Raw genomic sequence first — 16301 nt, 5'->3', positions numbered from 1 at the left:
GCAGCAGCAGCAGTTGGGGTGTGTGAGGGGGCTCAGGGCTGTGTGAGGGGGTTGTGGTGCAGGGCAGTGCTTACTTGGGGTGGCTTCCCGGTTCCCACCAGCATGTCACTGCAGCTCCTAGGCAGAGGGGCCAGGAGGCTTCTTGTGTTGCCCGCAGCTGCAGGCGCCGCCCCCTGCAGCTCCCATTGGCTGCGGTTCCCAGCCAATGGGAGTTGTGTAGCCAGCGCTTGTGACGGGAGCAGCATGCGGAGCCCTCCTGGCCGCCCCTCCCCCTAGGAGCTGCAGGGAAATATCAGTCAGAGCCAGGTAAGGATCCTGCCAGCCCCCTACACCCAATCTTCCTGCTCCAGCAAGGGTCCCAGGCCATGTGCCACTGCCTGCCCCTCCCCCCCCCCCCCAGCACCAGCGGGGGTCCTGGGCCATGCACCACCGCCCTCTCCCACCAGTGCCAGCGGGAGTCCTGGACCAGCACCCGCGTCGCCCCCGGACTTCCCCCCCCAGAGCACCTGCGGACCCCAGTCCAAGTTTTAGTTAGGGATATATAGTAAAAGTCATGGACATGTCACGGGTCATGAATTTTTGTTTACTGCCCATGAGCTGTCCATGACTTTTACTAAAAATATTCATGACTAAAACATAGCCTTAATGATGGTTATTAGTTTTATCTCTGATGAAATAAGAGAAGATTGCTTCTTTTACATTATAAAGAAATAGAAATGCTAAATACAGACAGGAACTTCTGACTAAACGCCATGGGTCTCTTACATGTAAATCACATAGATGAATCCTAGTTTAAGTGCAAATAGCATCATATAGTAGTAGGTAACAAGGTAGTTCTCCCCACACACTCTCACCCCCAATCCACTGCCTGGCTTTATTTTAAAATACAGTGACCTGGTGAATTCTATCATATCCCTAAATACTTAACATAGTATACTTTTCATTCTACCCTGTAAGTCAAGCAGGTACTCTATCTCTTAGGCAACTCATCTGAGCTTATTGTTCCTGGATAGAAAAGCAGCATACAAAGGTACCTGTCATGGTTTTCTTTAATCTTTACACAGCACAGTCTTCCATTGGTAGAAAAATGTTTCTAATTGGATCTATCTGAGGAAAAAAATACGGTGACTGATCATGACTTGTTCACATTGTGATTAAAGAAAAAAACAACCCATAACCAAACACAAAAAGCAGTATAGCTAAGAGAATCACTGGTCTTAAAATAGTCTGAAAAATTTGAGGGTGCAAAAAAGATGTTTATATATATAGAGAGAGAGAGAGTCAACATTTTAGATTCTTCTTACGCTGTTTCATCTCAGTTTGAGTTTCCATGTGAAAACACCTTTCTAGGAGAATGTTATCTTTTTATTAGCCAGAAAGACATAACAAGTATGTTAATTTATATTTTCTTTCTCAGTTCTTTGTCCTGTGCAATTGTTTGAATACAGTGGGATAGTGAATCAGATGTAAATAAAATGGTGAATACTCTATTTGTTGCATATAACTATTGTATTTTGTCATACATTTTGCCAAATACTTCAGCTAAAAGAATATACTTAAATACAGCTACCCCAGAAGTAAACAGTCGATAAAGTAGAAAATGCTGAATTTTAACTTAAAAAAGCCTAATAAAGCATAATTAAACTGCTCTTTAATTTGCTTTAGAAATACAAGCCTGGTCGATGTGATGATATTTTGAAATGGAAGCCACCCAGTCTGAATTCTGTTGATTTTCGTCTAAAGATAACAAGAATTGGTGGAGAAGGGTATGTAATCTCTTCCCTTCCTTACCCTTTTTAAATATAATCTAAAATATTCACTTGAATGGTCCTTAGCAGCAAACATTTCTCTGGTATTATTACTTGATCTTTTCTAGGTTTACCTCCCCTTTTCCCACACACACACCCTACTTCACTTTCTGTAGCATTTGTCCATTAGAAGCATAGCCAGTTGTTTCTTTGACTTGTGGTTGGTACTGTACCAAGAAGCTGTACCGCAGATGTGTATAACTGAATTTCCCTAATTCGTTATTATTAAAGAAGGCACATTAAATTCAACAGCATCTCTTGTGCTTTTAAAAATTAAATTTGCTGTATGTTAAATTATCTATTCACAATTGCACAGAATGGTATAACAATGAAGATTTATTCAAGACCTTGCTTTAATGTAGCTCTTTGACTTATTAGTTATTCTTTCATATCCACCAAAACCCTATCAAGGAAGGTAAGGTTTCATAGCCCAAGACATTTAAATGTTCTTTAGATTACGTCACTTCTACCTATTTCTCTGTCTGGTGCATCTGCTGCTTGTAAATTGCATAAATGTATTAAGCAATGGCAGTTCCCATGTGTGATTGTACTGGGGTTTAAGTCATTAAGTTACGTTTTCCATGGAAGAGGTTTTGTTTAAAATCAAGATAATTGATTTTCCGATTGTTTAATATTTTAATATCTGGATTTCATTCCTGCTGACAGTTTGATATACTTACTTTTAGCTTTTCTCTTCATTTCTCTAGTAACTATGAAGAAAGTAGTTTTTCAGTTAATTCATTTGTTGCTCATTATTCCAGTGAACAGAATTGAATAATGGTAATAACAGCACATCTAACTCTTTAAAATACTTGCAGGTCTTAGTAATATATAGAGATTGTGATAGATTGTGAATGTGTCTCATCCTAAGGACACGGAGAATTATTTGACAATATACAGAACTACTAACTTGTGGATATGGCACAAAGCCAAAAAATACCTGTTTGGATTTCAACAGAAAATGTGTATTTAATATCCAATAGAAAAACTGTTACTTTTACTGCTAGGGAATATATTAGGATGTTTGTTTTAGCTTTTGAGAGGCAGATGTTTCCAGTTTAAAACAAAAAACACATTATCATCTTTGCTTTCTTAAAAAAGGATATTGATTGTAATCACTTAACCGGACGATTTTCCATAATAAAAATTAAGCTATATTACCCAAACAAGGTATTTAATTGCAGGGCGGTTTTTGTGATTTCTGCTGAAGCTTGAAAATGTTATAGTAATGAGCCATGATGTCTAAACAAAAAAAATTCTCTCATTTCATTTTAAGTGGAGTATGCATTTGATAAGATACTGATTTCACACAGAAATAATAAACAAAGAAAAGATGCTGATTATAATTTATTCAATTTGATAGATTTATGTTACAATTAGATTAGAAAAGGAAAATGTTATAAACAAGAACAATTTCTAGAAACTCACCTAGAATCTGTTGGAGGTAGGATACTTGACTAGATAAATCATTGGTCTGTCCTCATAGGGGAAGTCCTACTTTCAGACACTGAAAACATTTATTACATTCCAGCTACATTATATGTTTGGTGTCCAAAATGTGGAAGTGACTTCTAAATTTGTGTGCAAATGGTTACTTGTATGCAGGCTTGACGGAATTGGAATTATATTTATTTATAATTTTGACAGATAATATCAATGTTATTTTTCATCTTTTTTTCAGTTTTTATCTATTTAAATATTCACAATTGCTGACAATAGATGCTGAGATTCAAGAAGTTAAAGCTGTAGAACCATTAAAACACAAATTTTCAACCTTGCATGTCAAAATATATAAAATAAATATCCTTAAATCAAAGTCTCGTAAATTCTCAAGCATCTTTTATTTACTTTGCCTGTCTATAAATTTCAGTTAACATCATTGGAATTATTTTTTGTCTGTTTGCATGTGTAGGGTTAAATTGATGTTTACCTACATTTACTGATAAAAATCTAATCCTTCCAAGCCTACTTTACATATCTTGGTGCCCATATTCCCTGAATAAGCGTGTGTTGAATAGCCAGCTTAGGCAGCCCCTTTTTACAATTCAGCTCTAAATATCAAATGCAACAGGGGTAAATGAACAACTTAGATTACAAAACTTAGATATTTTTACCGGGGTTGCTTGATTATCAGCATATAGACACTACATATTTTCAGTGTGTGCTGTACTACATCACATGTGTTATTATTATATATGTAAAAAGAATCCAGGATTATCACTCTACATGTCACTCTGAGGCGTAGAATGTCCATAGAGCCAGTGTGAAGCATCAAAACAGCTACAAGTATGGCTCTTTTTGTTCAGAATATCATTTCAATCACTTGGATTTGTGTCCTGTTATCATTGAATTTTTAAATGCAAAGAATTCTAGACTATTATGATATCAAAGGCAACTCAACCAATCACCATCCTTCCTCTACAGCGAATTTGCATCCAGCAGTTTCATTGGTTGCATGAAGGAGGAATGTGAACATAAAGTGGTGTGTGCATAGAAAATGGATTGTTTGATCCAACTGTCAAACCTGTGCAACAGCATAGGCTTTCAGCTATTAGATCATCTGTGTATTATAGTGCCTAGGAACCTCATTTGTGGGCCAGGACCTCATTGTGCTTAGGTGCTGTACAGAACACAGAACAAAAAGTCAGTCCCTGCCCAAAAGAGCTTACAATCTGAGTATCGGCAAGTATAAATAAGAGAACAGACTGACAGAGAGATGAACAGGAGAGCACAAGGAAACAATGAAACAATATTGGCCAGCATGACAGGCTGTGGTCTCTACACACCAGCAGCCTAACTGTTGTTAAAAGTTAACATTGTAATGAAGTTTTTAACATAACTAAATTCACAGGGGCCTAACAAAAAAAATGTAATGAAGTACTGAGTAAAATATTATGTATTGTAATTTAAAAAAAAATATTTATGCTGAATAGTGATCTATAAAATCATAGCCTCTGACCAGTTAATCACAAATAATGTATAAGTAATATGGTGCGATTAATTGGCAGTTGTTAATTTAATTATTCAGTTTATTGCTTGGCAAAACCTTAACAATGTACTCCCAGGAACTGTGTAAGGTAGGTCATTTATGTAGCTGGCTGGAAGAAAAGGGCTTGTTCCTCTTATAAAGTCTCCATCTGCATTTGATGGCAGAGGGGGAAGGTTTATCTGGATGGGACAAGGAGGAACAGGAAGTGGCCAGACCAGGGGTGTGTGTGTGTGTGTGTGTGTGTGTGTGTGTGTGTGTGTGTGTGTGTGTGTGGAGGGGGGACACTGCCATTCCAGGTGACTGGAGGAAGGGGCTGGAGAGGGCATTATTTATATTTTGGGCAGGTCCAGAGAATCCCTCTCACTCGGATCAGGCTGGCAATACCCATCATGGAATCAGAATAAAATTGAGTTTCTTCATGATTCACTGTAGACATTATGCTAGTCACCAATTTTTCTTGGGGGCTGAGAAGGAATTTTTCCTTCATTGCCAGATTGGCTGAGGTATAGTGGGCTTTATCACCTTCCCCACAGTGGGTCAAAGACTCGATGGGGTGGCAGGGTTATTTTATTAAATGTTAGGTTAAAATTTCGCAACTTAGTAAATAAAAAATGTGGCAGATTCCACTGTGGGTACTCATTACAGAGGGGATACGGTTATGAGATAAAATGGACTTGAAGGGGATGTAAAGGAAAACATCCCTTAAAGGAACTGGGGAAGCAGGATTCAGGGTTCCTAATGTCTTGTACAGCAGGGAGTCAATCTCCCTCCCTCTTCAAGCACCCTTAACCCTCGTATGGGAAATTGGTGGGGTCCTAGCAATTGCCTGGCTGGGAACAGATTAGAAAGGGGGAGAGCTGAAGCCGGCCCCCCAGCCAGGTGGAAACAAGGAAATACTGATGACATGCATTGTACAATTTGTTGCTGAGTATTTCCAGACATCTTAAATGAATAAAGCTTCAGCCTAATTAAACCACATCCATTACCTCTTGTCTTTCTTCCAGCATGGCTACGCATTGTAAAGTTGTTTGAAAGGTGTAACAGAAATATAAGGATTTTTTAGATGCTGCAGGAGTATCAAAAATAATTACGTGTAAGTTTATGCTTTAAAAAGGAGTTTCAGGACTCTGAGCACTGCTATAATAAAATGGCTATGAACAAGCGCCTGTTAGATTGAGTTCTAATATAACTAGAAAATCTGTTTCATTAAACTGAATGCCTTGCTGCTAGCAATTCTAAAATTATGGCATTGGGCTTCCTTTTGGTATGTTCCCAAGCTAGGCTTTCTGAAAAAGCAGGCATTGATATAACTGTCAACCTGTTAAGGAAAGTGGTTTTTTCCCCTTAGGTCAAAAATACTATATACTGGACGGAGGCTTGACAGCTGAGCAATACAGAAGTGATTAGAGAGCTGCCCTGAAATTCATCCGTTATTTTACAATACAATTAAGCAGTGATGTTTATGGAATCAGAATTTATGTCCCAATATTGATCTGTCACTGACAAATGGTGAGACAAATCCGCATTTATCTCAAATAAACACTTGAGAATCCTTTCTGCTCTCCATGGAGAGCTGAATAAATGGATTCTGAAATAGTAAGCAAAGGTTACTGCTCACAATTAGCAAGTCCTCCATTCTACTTTAACTTTTACTTTACTTTAAATATGGGCAAATACCTAGATCCCTACCACCTCAGGATGTGATCTTATCAGCGCTCACACCTAAGCAGTGTTGGTGCAGATCAAATTATAAGACTACTCAAGTTACTATAGGAAACGGTGTTGGCAGTGCTCAATTTGTGCCAGGGATTGCCAGGACTCTTGCCTACATGCTCGGGGTCTTACTGATCGCCATATTTGGGGTCGGGAAGGAATTTTCCTCCAGGGTAGATTGGCTGAGCCTCTGGAGGTTTTTCGCCTTCCTCCGCAGCATGGGGCAGGGATCACTAGCAGGAGGGTCTCTGCCGATTGAAGTCACTGAAACACAGGATTGGGGACTTCAACGGCAGAGTCCAGGGAAGGGTTTTGTGGCCTGCAGCATGCAGGGGGTCAGACCAGATGATCATAATGGTCCCTTCTGACCTTAAAGTCTATGAGGACTGAGTCCCGGCAGCTCTAGACTTGGCAGTTCATAGCTCCCGCACCTTTGGGCTTGCCGTGTCAGTTATGAAAATTAAAAAATTGCTTGAGCCCTAGCACCAAATTGCTTGAGCCCCAGCACTTCTTTAATTACAAATTAAGCACTGTGTGTTGGTGATTCAGCCACTATCAGTCTTTTCACTGCAGCAGTACTTATCTAGTGCCCTTAGCATGGGATTACAGGACACGGTGCTGTTGGACCCATTGTTTTTTAGATGGAATATGTAACTGAGATCCTATTTACTTGTAATAATCTTGTGGTAATTTTCATACAAAAAAGGGGGGCTGTCTGTGGTGACTATCAAATTCCCATTTGTATAATTATTTTCTACCTACCTAAAATTCCTTCTGTGGTTTCCCTGTCTAAATTGTTCTGAGGTGTTAGTGTTCTCTATTAAGTAGCTGCTGTGTTCCACTCCAGACATAGCTGTATTCAGTGATGGATGGTTGGATGATTCTTTTTATCTGTTCAGTCCTTTTCCCATTGAAGTCCGTGGGAATTTTGCCATTGAATTAAAAAGGAGCAGGATCAAGCCCATAATTTGTAAAGCATCAGCAGGAAAGTCTCTATAAAAGTAAAATGTTGTTACTACAGCAAGTTGCTGTAAATTACAGGCATTGCTCCATCTCAGTAAAAGGCAGATTTTATAGTTTTTTGTTTTTATGTTACACAGATGCTTGATCCTAAAGTCCCAGTCCAGTTTTAGTTGTATTTAATAATCAGCTGAATGAAAATAAGTTTTGGTGGAAGGCCTGCATCTCACAAAAATGAGACATTCAACCTGGAGATCTCCCCTATTCCATACATTTAAAAAAAGGCTAACTTCACTTGCCAGTACTTTGAAATCCTTTCAGATTTTCCTAGGTTGTAGTATCATAACTGCAGGCCCTTCAGCCTTTGAGTGGTTTCTTGTGTTTTGCCTAAACTATATTGATCCTAATAGCAGTAAAACTTCAGGAACATGAACATACATATCTATTTCATTGCTGAGTGATCTGTTAATCAAAGCACATTAGCAGAAAGAAGATATTCACTTGCTGCTCTGCAGCATCCTAGATTTATCACAAATGGAGAAATGCTTTAAAAGTCTAAGGTAACTTATCCCAAAGAGCCAGATTTTAAGAACATTTCTGGAAAAATTAAACAAATATTGAAGCGTTTGAAGAATCCTCAGGCATCAGTTTGTCCGTGTCCACAAACTTCCAGATACATAGTAGTGGCATACAAGAACTGAATCTCAAAACTCTTCAGTCATTTCTCTGTTAGCTCTCCCTTTGTGCAGTTTGCCTGGTGGCTTTCTGAACAAAGTGTGTTAAAAGCAAATGACAGACAAATGTTTGGTCTGATTGGCTCTGAATGGAAGCATCCAAACAGGTGGGACAATCAGATATGTCAAGCCATTGATACCATTTCAAATCACAGAAGAGCATCAATTTTGTGTGGAACTTTGACATATAGGAAAGGTTCGAAGGAATTTCCCTCATCTTCTAAGGGAGAAATAAATTATAAGGTGTAATTTTACAAAAACATTCTTAGGTATCAGGGAGTAGGGGGCAGCCTTGTGTGTGTATTGGGAGTGCAAGAGGCAGATGACAATGTAACCATGTTGGCAACATACATTCAGAAAAATTGAAACAAAGGGTCAAATGTCAGTAATACAGGGCAGGAGACTGGGAGTTGAAGTGAAATATGTTTCAGGACACCATACACTTGCTATAATCAAATCCTGGACCTTTTTGCTATCAACAAATATTATGAAATTATTCTCTTTGAGCTATAGAGAGCTAGGCACAGACAAAATAAATATAAGCAAGCCATTTTCCCCTTTGGTTGGATGTAATGTTAGATGATGTGATATACTCTTCCTTTACAGCTAGAGTAATCTGGAACATTTTGGGGGGGGAAGCTCAAGTAATTTTAATTGCCACAGAATGGGCATGAAGACCATGATTTGTCATTTCATATAAATAGTAGTCTCCTTATTTCAGTAATGAATTGCCCTATAAATCCTATAGACTTGTCTGTGAATACTAGTGCTTCCTTGCCTTCCCAACCTGATAAATATTAACCAACCAGTGCCTGGAAAAATCATAAAACAAAAAATGTTAAACTAACACAGGGGTCGGCAACCTTTCAGAAGTGGTGTGCTGAGTCTTCATTTATTCACTCTAATTTAAGGTTTTGCGTGCCAGTAATACATTTCAACGTTTTTAGAAGGCCTCTGTCTATAAGTCTATAATATAACTAAACTATTGTTGTATGTAAAGTAAATAAGGTTTTTAAAATGTTTAAGAAGCTTCATTTAAAATTAAATTAAAATGCAGAGGCCCCCAGACCAGTGGCCAGGACCCGGGCAGTGTGAGTGCCACTGCAAATCAGCTCGCGTGCCGCCTTTGGCACGTTTGCCATAGGTTGCCTACCCCTGAACTAACAAAATACACTGTGCAGGTTTTTTGTGGCCTCTCCTTCCTCTTTACTTTGTTTGTGAACTGTCAGTTTAGGTTGTCAGGTCTTCAAAGACAGGATCTTTCCATTCCTGGTACTGTGTTTTGTTCTGCACAGGTTCTTATACCACACTTATCACTTTAGTGTCTGAGCTGTATACAAGTCATAACAATATTTAATTCCACAGGATTATAATTTGTATTATATTAGCACCCAAATATCCCAGTCAAGATCAGGGTCCCATTGTCCTGGATGCCCTACGAACATAAAATAAAAGGTAGTCCCTGTGTTATAGTACAGACAAGGACAAGATGCAAAAAGTGGGTGTAGAACTCAGTAGGGGGGTGGGTGACAGTGATAGGAACACACATTTGCATATATTAGCTAAGTGTAAATGTCAAAGTTTTGTTTTCTAATAAAGAAAAAGAAGTGTAAATTGATCCCTAACAAGCCATTTGCTTAGACTTATTAAGGAGTTTACCATAGGCATCACAGAAGTAGCTCTTAAAAAGTGGTTTGAACGAGGCCAGGGTGTTGGCTGTGCAAATTGATTTGGAGGGTGCATTATGTGTATGAGGGACAGTATGGCAAAAGGCACAAAGGTTCTTGTGATAGAAATGTGCAACTAAGGCTGCCATCATCGGCATAGTGAAGGACGAGGGTTACAACACACTCGGGTCAATGTTTATCTGGATGCCACAAGACTCTGCCTCCTGGTATTGTCACTATACGGTCTGTATTGCTTGTATCTGGATACTCTCTGACACTTTAGTTCAGTTAAAAAAATTCCACTTTTAAATCTGGGCAGCATTTATACTGAACATAATGTTATACCTTCCACAGTTAATATTCAGTATGCTTTTGGAATTTCTAATGTTGGGTTTAAAAAAAAAAAAGCTCAGTCTCAGTGTTTTATGCGTGCAAGTGGCAGCCTTGGGCAATCTCCATCTGTCAGATAATTATTCTACTTTAACTACTCATTTCTCCAGATTTTTAAAAGCTTTGCTTCACATCATCCTAAAATTATCTGTATGCTTGCAACGTGGAATTTAAATCTATTCTTACATGTTCTATAGGCCCTGCTTTCTTCAAATCATGAGGGCTGAGTTCCCTCTTGACCCACCTCTCTTAAGGTGGACTTTCCGCTTGCTGCAGTGTCAGCTACCCAAGAGCTAGTTGTTCTGTTAAGGAAAAGTTTGTGCATTTCCCCTGCTTCTCTGCAGACAAGAGGTCATGAGGCGGGATCCCAAATATCATGTCTCTAAAATTAACCCATTTCTTATTAATTACTCTATCTTGTTAGATATATTTTGTTCTAAACCACCTTTACTAAAAGATATTCCATAGGTTATGTAGCTTGGATTTAAGGTGAAATATTACTCAAGTATACCACATTTCAGGAAATTGGAAGTCTTTGCCTTTTATTACAGAAACAAAGAACTCAAAGTAGAGCTAGTTGAAAATTTTTCCATTGACTTGTTTTGATGGAAAATTTGTAGTTTTGACCAAACACATTTTTCACAAGAAGTGTCTGCTTTCTGTGGAAAATTTTGATTTGTTGCCTCCATGAGAGTTGTTGTTCAGGTGCCTCACATTTCCATTCTCTTCTATGGGTTGGGTTCTCCAACCAGACTGCATCAACCACAGTGCACGATGGTCAGGGACTGTGAAAATCAGCAAGAAGGGAAACTGTGGTATGCCTTGGGAGATGTAGTCAAACCATGAAGCCAAGGAAAATGGGAATATGAAGCACCTGACCTACAAATCCCATGATGTACTACAATGGCATTTCAAAATGGAATTTTTTTTGTTTTAAACGCACAATTTTCTGCCAAAAAAAAAATTCCATGGAAAATTTCAGTGAACATGTATTTTTTGGTTTTGTCAAAATTTACTCAGGTAGGAGAATACCCTACTTTCTGACAAGGTGTAAATCAAAGTATCTAAATCATTCAACTTCTATTCAGCTTAAACTGGCCATTAAAATAAAGTGTATATTAAACAGCAGAAAAACCCACCAGAAAAACCATTTCTTCCTACTGAACAGAGATGCTAGACTTCCTATGAAAAATTCCACTCAGCAGCTATTTAGTCTTCTGTATGCATTCTTAATTGTCTAACCTTTTAAATGAGGAAATGACATCTTGTAGTATTAAGCCTACATTCATTACAAACACATCAAATTTAGTAGCAGCTTCAACATGCCAAACTGAGATAGTTTTGTTTGAAAATGAACTCTTGTTAAAGGAATGGTCTGCATTTACTTCTACATTCCATTGATCTCTTTGGGGGTGTGAATGTAATAAGGAGCATTTTTTCAGTCTCTTGCCTTTGGCCTTATATATGTGTGTAACCATAAGGTGGAGCGTAACATGCTGTGAATTTTTTTTTTTTAAATCAAGTCTGGATCTGTTTGTTTTCTTTTTTATTAGATTCATAGACAAATATCACTGTTAAATAATTTTGTGGTAGGCAGTATATATGAAGCCATCTTGAAGTCAATTAAAGCAACACAGGTCATAATAGCATAGGGTAATATGTGAAGATAAAAGTTCAAAATAAAGTTAATCATTAAACAAATATCACAGATCACTACAGAACTTATATCCTCTCAAATCACCTGGTACAAGGAAACAGGAATATTCACATTTGGGAACTGCTGTACAGCTAAAATGTTAAGTGTCCGAAAAGAAACCTTTGTTTTGAACTTCAAGCTGTTCTAAATCTTTCAACAGACAAAGACTTAACTGCTGCTAGAAGAAGCTAAGACAGGTTTAAATGTCCTCTTTGAAGTTAATGGGAAGGAGCATTGAAAGGAGGAGAAAGCAGCAAGATTTTATTTGAATAAAAACCTTCCCCATCTTTCTCACCACCTTATCTCATTTTCACAATATTCACCACTGCTACATTTTAAAATATTTAAGTTCAATATTTAAATATGTTGGTATAAATGTTTAATATGATAGACTGATTCTTGTTCTTACCTCCAATTCTTTAGTTTAATTGCTTGGACCCCAGTCTTTCAAAGCCTTAGGCTTTGTATACACTACAAAATTAAATTGACTTAAGTTATGTCAACATACAGCCGCCACTGTAATTAAACTACTGTTGCATGTCCACACTACACTCCTTGTGTCGCCAATGTGCATCCACAGTAGCAGCGCTTGCAAGGACGCAGAGAGCAATGCACTGTGGGTAGCTATCCCACTGTGCAACTCACCACCATCTAGTGCCAGGAGTTTTGGGAAGGGGTTGCAATGTCTCATGAGTGCAAACGAGTTGCACGGGGTGGCTGGGAACATGGGTTCAGTGTTCCATGATGCAGTTTTCTCCATTCCATGGGCATCCTATTACATTTCATGCCACTTTTCCAAAGCCTCGCTAGTTTGCGCATCTGCCATCTTTGTGAGACGTGTGGATCCTGCACTGCTCTTCAGTATTGCACTGAGCGATATGAACACATACCTTGCCTTCTGGTATGCCTTCCGCAGTTCCTTGATTTTCATGCAGCACTGCTGCATATCCCTGTCTTAGCCCTCCTCCGCCATGCCCCAAGCCATCGGGCCATAGATGTCGAAGTTCCTACAGCTGTATCAGAGCTGTACTTGCACAGCCTCCTCTCCCCACAGACTCAGGAGATCCACCACTTCTGATGTACTCCAGGCAGGAGCACTTTTGCTGCATGGAGCCTGCATGGTCAGCTGCTATGTTAGCTCTCCATGCCAAGCAAATATGAAATGGAATTTCAAAAAATTCCTGGGGTTTTAAAAGGGGAGAGGTGTGTTCTGGTGTACCTGGCTGCCAGACAGCAGAGGTTTTTTTAAAAGGTGACCAGAGCGGCCACAACGGGGCACTGTAGGACGCTACCTGGAGTCCACTAAAGTCAACGTTAGCAACGCAGTGTCTATACTGACACTGCATCACCCTAAGTACATCAGCCTAAGTGCTGTGCCTCTTGCCAAGGTAGATTTATTAGGTCAGCGTAGTGGGCGAGTTAAAGCAGTAGGAGGAACGATGTAGTGTAGTCACCTACACAATTAGGTCGGCATAACCTCTCTACATTGACCAAGGCCTGTCGTGTAGACCAGGCCTTACATGTGCATTTAACTATCTACTGAGAATAGTTACAATGTTGTCCTTACCCCCCAAAATCTTATAAAATGAATATTAATCAAGGAACAGGGAAGTTACATAGTATAAAACCTATTTGCTACTTTGTTTCTTACCTTACCTATTTGCATCTTTTACTTGCCTATTTTCTGTCTTAAGTGTTTTAACCTTTGCCAGTCTGTTTGTTTTTAGTGTGTTCATGTATACATCCTTCAGTGAACAAAGATGTAACATATATATGCCTCATTCACACCCTTGAGTTGAATTTGAACAGTGTCTCAATTATGTGAGAGGTGGCTTTTTAAAAGTTTTAGGGTTTCTGGCAACTATTCACAACATGAATCTGAGGTTCAACATGGATGTGAGAAATCATTTGCTTTTAGCCTACCTATTGAAATTAATAGGTGGTGATTACTTCTAGAATCCACAAAATGGGGTCAAGTGAATACCATCACTGCAGTCTTTCTAATCAAAATGTACCAAGTTGATTTCAGAGACGCTGTATATTAATTGTTTGCCCACAGAATTAGCCTGTATGTACCTCGAGTGGTATCCAACCCTCACAGCCTGGAAGCTGGATTTAGCCCATATTATCATAGCCCTCTCTATGTGGGTATTAATTAGAAGATGGTAATTATGACCAGATCTATTTCTGTTACCAGGGAGGAGACATGGTTTCACATTTAAGTTTGTTAGGTCCTCAAACAACAGATCTAGTTTGAATGAAAGTGTGCAGTTGTATGGCGTATAAAGAAAGTTCTAATTTATAAAGCTTTACAATGTTGATTTTCTCTGTTCTGCTTTCATGTTAATTTCACAAAGCTAGTTATGTTCTAATTTTTATCTGTGCATTTTAATATATTTTATACCTTCCTGCTATGCATAATTCATATAAACAAGTGAAGCAAACAGCTGTATTTACATACTGATATGATACTATCTGAACTAATATTAGACACATATTTTACGAAGCTTATCTGGATGCTTTTTAGACATTTTAAAATTTTTAGACATTTTAAAAATAGTACATTTTAATCTTGATTTTATTTGTTCTCCCCTCACCATTTTGCAATATGAAAATATTTCTCAGGCTACCTAATTAGCCTTCAATTGTATTTTCAAATTTTGGTTCAGTTCGTTTGGTTATAGAAGACTACAAGATGCCAATTAAAAACAGCTTGTATTTAATATAATGAGGAGACTGACACTGGTCCTGGCTGCATGCTCCAGAGGCTTGCAAAATACATAATAAAGGCACAGACTAATTTAAATAAAGAAAATGCTTGTCCCTTTTTTCCTTGAAGTCCTGAGGGACATATGGGCTACTCTGAGTTATTGAAGCTGAGTTGCAGCTGATGCTTATGGTCATATTCTTTTACACTAGTATAAGTTAGCCTTTGTAAATTATAAAAATGCCCTGAAGTATCAGCTCATTTTTTCCATACCATTCTAAAAAGTTGTGGAATAATTAATACTCATCTCTCATCAATTTAGTCCTATTCAGACGAGGAATATTTTTGTGAATATGCCATAAATAACATCTTAAATTTCCAAATTTTTTTCCTATTTTAGTTTTCCTGATTACCACTTAGTTTTACAAATTCATGCATTTCCTTTTTTGTGGTAGCTAATAAATATTTTTACTTTTAAAATATTTTCTTATTACAAACTGGTGCTTTTTAAATGTACATTCAAGACAGATCCACAGAAAGGAAGACACTCATAAATATTTTGTACTCCTGATCTTTATTTTAGGAGTACAGAACATTCTTTGATGTCTTTTAAAGTTTAAAGAATATGTATACTTACAAAACCTCAGTTGACCTCCTTGCGTATGCTCATGTGTCTGAAAAAAGTGTAAAACTGGGGGAGAGAGTTGATTTTGTCACAGGGGAAAATTTAGACAGAGAAGACATTCACAAATATTTTGTATTCCTCATCTTTGTTTTGTTCCAAACATTCAATTTTCTGATAAAGCCAGACCCACAAAACATATAAGTAGAAATAAAAGTACTAAGTTATAAATATGTTTAAAGATAAAATAGTTCATGACAGTCAGTCATAACTTGAGGAGTACCATTCGGTTTGCTTTGATACCACCAAATGCACTTAAATTGTTTTGGAAGAAAAGAAGCTCAACTTCCTATGGCTGACTGAATTCTTAAATTCTAGAGAATCAGCATACCATATCAAGAAATAAATGAATCTGCTCTGGATTGCTTGTATTTCTGCTGTTGCAATATCATCTATATGATATGCATATAACTAAAATGTTCCAAATTGTGTTTAAACTTGTGGAGATTTACTGAAGAGTCCATCTTTTTCAGTTTAACTGGCGGTCTGTTTACCTTAAATCCTCAAGGACATTAGAAACAGTCCTGGATTTTGTGGTAAGAGAGAATCAGGCTCACGCCTTCGCATGATGAATTATTTGAGTTCAGTGACAGGAATCCGATTCTCCGTAGGGAAGAAAGGACCATCCTAGTTGTCATTTTCCTTGAGATATTGACCCCGTTAGATATAAACAACCTAATAAGGACAGGATTGCAATAGAAATCTACCAAATGATATTCTTCTGAAATTGTTTTAAGGAATTTGTAAAATTCTATATATGCATTCTTATGCTACATTACTTAAGTTTTGGTTACCAATATAAGCATTGGGACTGATTCAGGGGTAGTTACAAATATAGTTGTTGTGACAAATAGGGCAACTTCTTACCATATCTATGGGAGACCATATTGTATGAATGGTTATGTATCATTGTGGGTCAGGGATTGTATACGCTCCAAGTGGGGAAGGTTGCCAC

At 38.0% G+C, this 16301-nt stretch overlaps 1 protein-coding gene across 3 annotated transcripts in view; it reads left to right on the top strand.

Annotated features, from left to right (window-relative positions):
• Positions 1–16301, top strand: part of RNGTT (RNA guanylyltransferase and 5'-phosphatase) — a 415119-nt gene that overhangs the window by 290025 nt on the left and 108793 nt on the right. For all 3 annotated transcript variants that reach the window (XM_005299708.4, XM_005299707.4, XM_024103027.3), the window contains one exon: positions 1666–1766. In XM_005299708.4, coding sequence (XP_005299765.1) covers positions 1666–1766 — 101 coding nt within the window. The remainder of the gene's footprint in view (positions 1–1665; positions 1767–16301) is intronic.

Source organism: Chrysemys picta, chromosome 3 (assembly GCF_011386835.1).
Source record: "Chrysemys picta bellii isolate R12L10 chromosome 3, ASM1138683v2, whole genome shotgun sequence".
NCBI lineage: Eukaryota > Metazoa > Chordata > Testudines > Emydidae > Chrysemys > Chrysemys picta.
This window is presented reverse-complemented; position numbering and strand designations above follow the sequence as displayed.